General features: G+C 37.0%; 1 protein-coding gene across 3 annotated transcripts in view; it reads left to right on the forward strand.

The window, feature by feature from the left end:
* LOC309608859 (uncharacterized protein) overlaps positions 1 to 8,479 on the forward strand; it is a 17,295-nt gene extending 8,816 nt beyond the window's left edge. The window contains exon 2 of one of the 3 annotated variants that reach the window (XR_014233114.1): positions 299 to 8,479. Coding sequence is in view for 2 of the 3 variants with exons in the window: in XM_082349505.1 (XP_082205631.1) it covers positions 8,067 to 8,123 (57 nt within the window). In the remaining variant the exon portion in view is untranslated. The remainder of the gene's footprint in view (positions 1 to 298) is intronic. The other 2 variants (XM_082349506.1, XM_082349505.1) reach the window with 2 other exon arrangements.
* The last annotated feature ends 332 nt before the right edge of the window (positions 8,480 to 8,811 follow it).

An 8,811-nucleotide genomic window follows, 5' to 3' on the forward strand; every position in this document is an offset into this window, starting at 1 on the left:
TAGTATACTTCTTAGCACTTGTTATCATTGGTGGATTCGTTTCTTGGTTTGGTTGCTCTCTTCCTTCTTTCTTTTACCATTAGTCCTAGGGTTCTGTCTGTCCATTTTTTCTTTTTTTTAGTATAATTTTTAGCACTTGTTATCATTGATGGATTTAGTTTTTGATTTGCTTGTTCTCTTCTTTCTTTTTTTTATTACTTTTTAATTTTTTTAATTTTTAATAATTATTTTTTATTTTAATAACTTTATTTTATTTGTTTATTTACTTTCTTTCTGAATTTCTCCCTCTTCTTCTGAGCCGTGTGGCTGACGGGGTCTTGGTGTTCCGGCCGCGTATCAGGCCTGTGCCTCTGAGGTGGGAGAGCCGAGTTCAGCACATTGGTCCACTAGAGACCTCCTGGCTCCATGTAATATCAAATGGCAAAAGCTCTCCCAGAGGTCTCCATCTCAACACTAAGACCCAGCTCCACTCAACGACCAGCAAGCTACAGTGCTGGACACCCTATGCCAAACAACAAGCAAGACAGGAACACAACCCCACCCATCAGCTGAGAGCCTGCCTAAAATCATAATAAGGTCACAGAAACCCCAAAACACACAACCAGACGTGGTCCTGCCCACCAGAAAGACAAGATCCAGCCTCATCCACCAGAATACAGGCACCAGTCCCCTCCACCAGGAAGCCTATACAACCCACTGAACCGACCTTAGCCACTGGGTCAGACACCAAAACAATAGGAACTACAAACCTGCAGTCTGCGAAAAGGAGACCCCAAACACAGTAAGTTAAGCAAAATGAGAAAATAGAGAAACACACAGCAGATGAAGGAGCAAGGTAAAAACCCACCAGACCAAACAAATGAAGAGGAGATAGGCAGTCTACCTGAAAAAGAATACAGAGTAATGATAGTAAAGATGATCCAAAATCTTGGTAATAGAGTGGAGAAAATACAAAAAACGTTCAACAAGGACCTAGAAGAACTAAAGAGCAAACAATGATGAACAACACAATAAATGAAATTAAAAATTCTCTAGAAGGAATCAATAGCAGAATAACTGAGGCAGAAGAACGGATAAGTGACCTGGAAGATAGAATAGTGGAAATAACTACCGCAGAGCAAAATAAAGAAAAAAGAATGAAAAGAATTGAGGACAGTCTCAGAGAATTCTGGGACAATATTAAACACACCAGCATTCAAATCATAGGGGTCCCAGAAGAGAAAAAGAAAGAGACTGAGAAAATATTTGAAGAAATTAGAGTTGAAAACTTCCCTAATATGGGAAAGGAAATAGTTAATCAAGTCCAGGAAGTGCAGAGAGTCCCATACAGGATAAATCCAAGGAGAAACACACCAAGACACATATTAATCAAACTATCAAAAATTAAATACAAAGAAAAAATATTAAAAGCAGCAAAGGAAAAACAACAAATAACACATAAGGGAATCCCCATAAGGTTAACAGCTGATCTTTCAGCAGAAACTCTGCAAGCCAGAAGGGAGTGACAGGACATATTTAAAGTGATGAAAGGGAAAAACCTACAACCAAGACTACTCTACCCAGCGAGGATCTCATTCAGATTCAATGGAGAAATTAAAACCTTTACAGACAAGCAAGAGCTAAGAGAATTCAGCACCACCAAACTAACTTTACAACAAATGCTAAAGGAACTTCTCTAGGCAGGAAACATAAGAGAAGGAAAAGACCTACAATAACAAACCCAAAACAATTAAGAAAATGGTAATAGGAACATACATATCGATAATTACCTTAAATGTAAATGGATTAAATGCTCCAACCAAAAGGCATAGACTGGCTGAATGGATACAAAAGCAAGACCCATATATATGCTGTCTACAAGAGACCCACTTCAGACCTAGGGACACATATAGACTGAAAGTGAGGGGATGGAAAAAGATATTGCATGCAAATGGAAATCAAAAGAAAGCTGGAGTAGCAATTCTCATATCAGACAAACTAGACTTTAAAGATTATTACAAGAGACAAAGAAGGACACTGCATAATGATCAAGGGATCAATCCAAGAAGAAGATATAACAATTGTAAATATTTATGCACCCAACATAGGAGCACCTCAATACATAAGGCAAGTGCTAACAGCCATAAAAGGGGAAATCGACAGTAACACAATCATAGTGGGGACTTTAACACCCCAATTTCACCAATGGACAGATCATCCAAAATGAAAATAAAAAAGGAAACACAAGCTTTAACTGAAACATTAAACAGGATGGACTTAATTGATATTTATAGGACATTCCATCCAAAAACAACAGAATACACTTTCTTCTCAAGTGCTCATGGAACATTCTCCAGGATCATATCTTGGGTCACAAATCAAGCCTTGGTAAATTTAAGAAAATTGATATCATATCAAGTATCTTTTCCGACCACAATGCTATAGGACTAAATATCAATTACAGGAAAAAATCTGTGAGAAATACAATACATGGAGGCTAAGCATTACACTACTTATTAACCAAGAGATCACTGAAGAAATCAAAGAGGAAATCAAAAAATTCCTAGAAGCAAATGACAATGAAAACACGATGACCCAAAACCTATGGGATGCAGCAAAAGCAGTTCTAAGAGGGAAATTTATAGCAATACAATCCTACCTCAAGAAAGAAGAAACATCTCAAATAAACAACCTAACCTTATATCTAAGGCAATTAGAGAACAAAGAACAAAAAAAACCCAATGTTAGCAGAAGGAAAGAAATCATAAAGATCAGATCAGAAATAAATGAAAAAGAAATGAAGGAAACAGTGCAAAGATCAATAAAACTAAAAGCTGTTTTTTTAAGAAGATAAACAAAATTGATAAACCATTAACCAGACTCATCAAGAAAAAAAGGGTCAAGACTCAAATCAATAGAATTAGAAATGAAAAAGGAGAAGTAACAGCTGACATTGCAGAAATACAAAGGCTCATGAGAGATTACTACAAGCAACTATATGCCAATAAAATGGACAACCTGGAAGAAGTGGACAAATTCTTAGAAAAGCACAACCTTCCAAGACTGAACCAGGAAGAAATAGAAAATATAAATAGACCAATCATAAGCACTGAAATTGAAACTGTGATTAAAAATTTTCCAACAAACAAAAGCCTAGGACCAGATGGCTTCACAGGCGAATTCTATCAAACATTTAGAGAAGAGCTAACACTTATCCTTCTCCAACTCTTCCAGAATATAGCAGAGGGAGGAACACTCCCAAACTCATTCTACGAGGTTACCATTGCCCTGATACTAAAACCAGAAAAGGATGTTACAAAGAAAGAAATCTACGGGCCAGTGTCACTGATGAACATAGATTCAAAAGTCCTCAACAAAATGCTAGCAAACAGAATCCAACAGCACATTAAAAGGATCATACACCATGATCAAGTGGGGTTTATCCCAGGAATGCAAGGATTCTTCCATATACGTAAATCAATCAATGTGATACACCATATTAACAAATTGAAAGAGAAAACCACATGATCGTCTCAGTAGATGCAGAGAAGGCTTTCGACAAAATTCAACACCGATTTATGAAAAAACCCTCCAGAAAGTAGGCATAGAGGAAACTTACCTCAACATAATAAAGGCCATATATGACAAACCCACAGCCAACATCGTTCTCAATGGTGAAAAACTGAAACCATTTCCACGAAGATCAGGAGCAAGACAAGGTTGCCCACTCTCACCACTATTATTCAATATAGTTTTGGAAGTTTTAGCCACAGCATTCAGAGAAGAAAAAGAAATAAAAGGAATCCAAATCAGAAAAGAAGACGTAAAACTGTCACTGTTTGCAAATGACATGATACTATACATAGAGAATCTTATGGATGCTACCAGAAAACTACTAGAGCTAATCAATGAATTTGGTAAAGTAGCAGGATACAAAATTAATGCACAGAAATCTCTTGCATTCCTGTACACTAATGATGAAAAATCTGAAAGGAAACACTCCCATTTACCATTGCAACAAAAAGAATAAAATACCTAGGAATAAACCTACCTAAGGAGACAAAAGTATGCAGAAAACTATAAGACACCAGTGAAAGAAATTAAAGATGATACAAACAGATGGAGAGATATACCATGTTCTTGGTTTGGAAGACTCCACATTGTGAAAATGACTATACTACCCAAAGCAATCTACAGATTCAATGCAATCCTTATCAAACTACTACTGGCATTTTTCACAGAACTAGAACAAAAAATTACACAATTTGTATGGAAACACAAAAGACCCTGAATAGCCAAAGCATTCTTGAGAAAGAAAAATGGAGCTGGAGTAATCAGGCGCCCTGACTTCAGACTATACTACAAAGCTACAGTAATCAAGACAGTATGGTACTGGCACAAAAACAGAAATATAGATCAATGGAATAGGATAGAAAGCCCAGAGATAAACCCACTCTCATATGGTCACATTTTTGATAAAGGAGGCAAGAATATACAATGGAGAAAAGACAGCCTCTTCAATAAAAGGTGCTGGGAAAACTGGACAGCTACATGTAAAAGAATGAAATTAGAACACTCCCTAAGACCATACACAAAAATAAACTCAAAATGGATTAAATGTGAAGCCAGACACTATCAAACTCTTAGAGGAAAACATAGGCAGAACACTCTACGACATAAATCACAGCAAGATCCTTTTTGACCCACCTCCTAGAGAAATTGAAATACAAACAAAAATAAGCAAATGGGACCTAATGAAACTTAAAAGCTTTTGCATAGCAAAGGAAAACATAAACAAGATGAAAGGACAACCCTCAAAATGGGAGAAAATATTTGCAAGTGAAGCAACTGACAAAGGATTAATCTCCAAAATTTGCAAGCAGCTCAATATCAAAAAAACAACCCAATCCAAAAATGGGCAGAAGTCCTAAATAGACATTTCTCCAAAGAAGATATACAGATTGCCAACAGACACATGAAAGAATGCTCAACATCACTAATCATTAGAGAAATGCAAATCAAAACTACAGTGAGGTATCACCTCACACCAGTCAGAATGGCCATCATCAAAAAATCTACAAACAATAAATGCTGGAGAGTGTGTGGAGAAAAGGGAACCCTCTTGCACTGTTGGTGGGAATGTAAATTGATACTATGGAGAACAGTATGGAAGTTCCTTAAAAAACTAAAAATAGAACTACGAGTAGTCCTGCTACTGGGCATAGACCCTGAGATAACCATAATTCAAAAAGAGTCATGTACCACAGTGTTCATTGCAGTTCTATTTACAATAGCCAGGACATGGATGCAACGTTAAGTGTTCATCGACAGATGAATGGGTAAAGAAGATGTGGCACATATATACAGTGGAATATTACTCAGCCATAAAAAGAAATGAAATTGAGTTATTTGTAGTGAGGTGGATGGACCTAGAGTCTGTCATACAGAGTGAAGTAAGTCAGAAAGAGAAAAACAAATACCGTATGCTAACACATATATATGGAATCTAAAAAAAGAAAAAAAATGGTTCTGAAGAATCTAGGGACAGGATAGGAATAAAGACGCAGAGGTAGAGAATGGACTTGAGGACACGGGGAAGGGGAAGGGGAAGGGGAAGGATAAGCTGGGACGAAGTGAGAGAGTGGCATGGACTTATATATACTACCAAATGTAAAATAGATAGCTAGTGGGAAGCAGCTGCATAGCACAGGGAGATCAGATCGGTGCTTTGTGACCACCTAGAGGGGTGGGATAGGGAGGGTGGGAGGGAGACGCAAAAGGGAGGAGATATGGGGATATATGTATATGTATAGCTGATGCACTTTGTTATAAAGCAGAAACTAACACACCATTGTGGAGCAATTATACTCCAATAAAGATGTTAAAAAAAATAAAAAATAAAAAAAAAAAACTCACATCCTCCATAAAGTTTTTATACAATGGAAGAGAATACAATGTGTACAGCATTAATGTAAGTAGTACACGTTTGTATATAATGGGTATACACATAAAACATAAAGAATCATTCATCCACCTTGTCTCTGAATGAGAAACTTGATGGAAGCAATCATTTCTTCTTTACTTTGTGAGATAATTTATTATAAAGAGCTGCACTATTTGCTTTAGGCTTTCCTGAAGAACAAACCCTGTTACAGGATAAAAAGCCGTGTAGAAGCTCTATGTCCCCGAACAAAAATTTTTAACCTGAGTCTCAGTTTTCTCTTATGTCAATACCGATGTCTCATGATTGTCATGGACATCAAGTGAGATACGATTTTATAAAGCTTTTGACATATAGTAGTCGCTCAGTGTATGTTAGGCTTCATATCTGCTAGTTGGAATTAAGTTCAACACAATACTGTATTTTTGAAGCATACAGTATGAAACATACAGTATGTTTCAAAATAATGTCATTAAAAACAGAACAAGTAAAGTTAGATTGAATTTCCAAACATCAAAAGCAATGATCCAACGTTGGTTTCTTATATAGGTTCATAAAACCACAATATCACTGTTAACTGCTTTGTCTTATTTACATTTCCTTAAAGTTATAAAGCATCAAATAAGAAAAATAACCCTTGGTCATAAAAAAAAAGGATCAAGCATTAAGCAACTCTTTATATGCATGTAATTATAACCCCCAACAATCTGTAATAAACACCTGGCAATATTGCTGAAACTTTTAACACAGTAGAGTATACCACAGAAGATTCTTCCATTTCAGTGGGGCTCTGTGTGTTTGAATGAATCACCAAGGAAACAGAGCAGTTTGGGTTAAAGATCAGTTCAAGCAAATAATATCGCTTTGTTACTCTCCCTGAGTGAAATCTGGGCTGAAGTAATCTTAAGTGATATGTACTTTCTGATGAAACAGTGAACGCTTTGGTTCAAAAGAGCTGTTTATAATGACAAGGATGCGTATTGGAATCAAAGTGCAGGAAAGCACAAGGCAATCAGCTTTTTAATGCATTATTTAAAGTGGGATTTTTTCACCCTGCTTTGGAGAAGTGCCTTGGCAACAGGATCTTGAACCTCATTCTCATTATCTCTAATGTCTTCATGTGAGTAGGATGGTTTAAATGGCTAATGGGGATATTTGCAAACTACTTTGAAAATACAGTGCTCTTTCCTTCCCTTTTTCTTTGTCTTTTCTAGGGATTCTAATTAACACCTAAAAGCTCCCCTAACATTTTAAGAGCACGCATGAGAAAGCCTCTCTAATACTAAGTCCAAAATGGGGGACAACCTTCTATGTCCTTTAAGTATTTTTGTAGTCACAAAAGAGGCAACTTCAGCATTTCCATATTAGAGGACTTTAGGGCTGGAATCTGCAGTATAGTTTGAAAGCAGTGCAAGGGATTGTGAAGCTGAGCTAACCTAGCAGGGGGTTTTGTGCTTGTGTATGTGTATCTGTGTGTGAGATAAACTTGAGAAAACCATTCATATCAAATAATTGAGGGGGGGTGTGGAGTTAGAGCTGAGCAAGATTATGGGAGGGTTAAGGCCCCTTCACTCTCATCCTAAACTACACTTTGGGGGTGTCTGAAAACCATAATTTCATTGTTGGGATCCAAAACGGATTAACATTTTACTAAGTACAGCTCCTTAACAAAGACTATACTAAAGCTTCAGTGTATCTTATTCTGTTTTTTAGGGGTAGCCTAGTTTCATGTGGTGACTTTTATTTAGGAATGTGCCAGTAAAGGAGTTAACTTACATTTTATATGTTAATGATGGGCACAGTAGTACAATGAATTCCAGGAAAGGGAGTGTTCAAAAGTCATTGAATAATTATATTGGATCATATGTATTTTTAATGCTTTAATAATAGCTTTCGGTGAGACTGGTGGGTACTACACAATATTATTCTTTTTTAACAAGAAAGATCAGATTTTATTTGGTATGGCAAGGTACCCAGATAAAAGTTTGCATTTCTACCTCACTTGCAGCTTGATGTGACCTTGTGATTAAATTCTGGCCAATGAGATGGAAAAGTTGTTGGGTGAGTCTTGAAGGCTTCTTAAAACAAGGCTAAATAGCTGGTGAGGACCCTTTTTAATTTCCCACTTCCTCCTGTTTCCTACTAGAATGAGGATGTGAGGGCTGAAGTTTTAGCTGCTCTCTTGGACCTGAGGCAACCTTGATGAGAAAAGCCACAAATTTGGAGAGTGGAAAAGAAAGAGAGGAATCTCTCTCTCATATCAGACCTGGCATGCCTACCTTCAGACTTCCTTTACATAAGAAAAACATCTTCCGGGACTTCCGTGGTAGCACAGTGGATAAGATTCCGCGCTCCCAATGCAGGGGGCCTGGGTTCAATCCCTGGTCAGGGAACTAGATCCCACATTCATGTCGCAACTAAGAGTTTGCATGCCACAACTAAGGAGCCCGTGTGCTGCAACTAGGAGGCTGTGAGCCACAACTAAGGAATCCTGGAGCCGCAACTAAGATCCAGTGCAACCAAATAAATAAATAAATATTAAAAAAAAAAAAAGAAAAACATCTTCCATCCTATTTAAGCCACTATTATTTCCAGTCTCCGTTATTAGCAGCCACGTATATTTCATAAGTGAGAGATTTTGTTTCACCAAAACTGTTTCGTTTAGTTCATAGGGACCCAGGATAGCAGGTCTGTAAAATGAGAGATGTTGTTATCCAAATCCCTTTGGTTTCTGAATTTTGGATAACAATGAGCGAGAATTTGGTTAGCAAGGGATACATGTAGTTTTAAAGGTGAAATCACAGCTAGTTGGTATTCTACATTCCCTATAATCACAAGATAGAAAGTGTCAAAGTTTTCCTTTAACTTTGCTAAATAAGAGAAACAAATCC

This window comes from Balaenoptera borealis (assembly GCF_965194805.1).
Source record: "Balaenoptera borealis genome assembly, chromosome: 13".
Taxonomy (NCBI): Eukaryota; Metazoa; Chordata; class Mammalia; order Artiodactyla; family Balaenopteridae; genus Balaenoptera; species Balaenoptera borealis.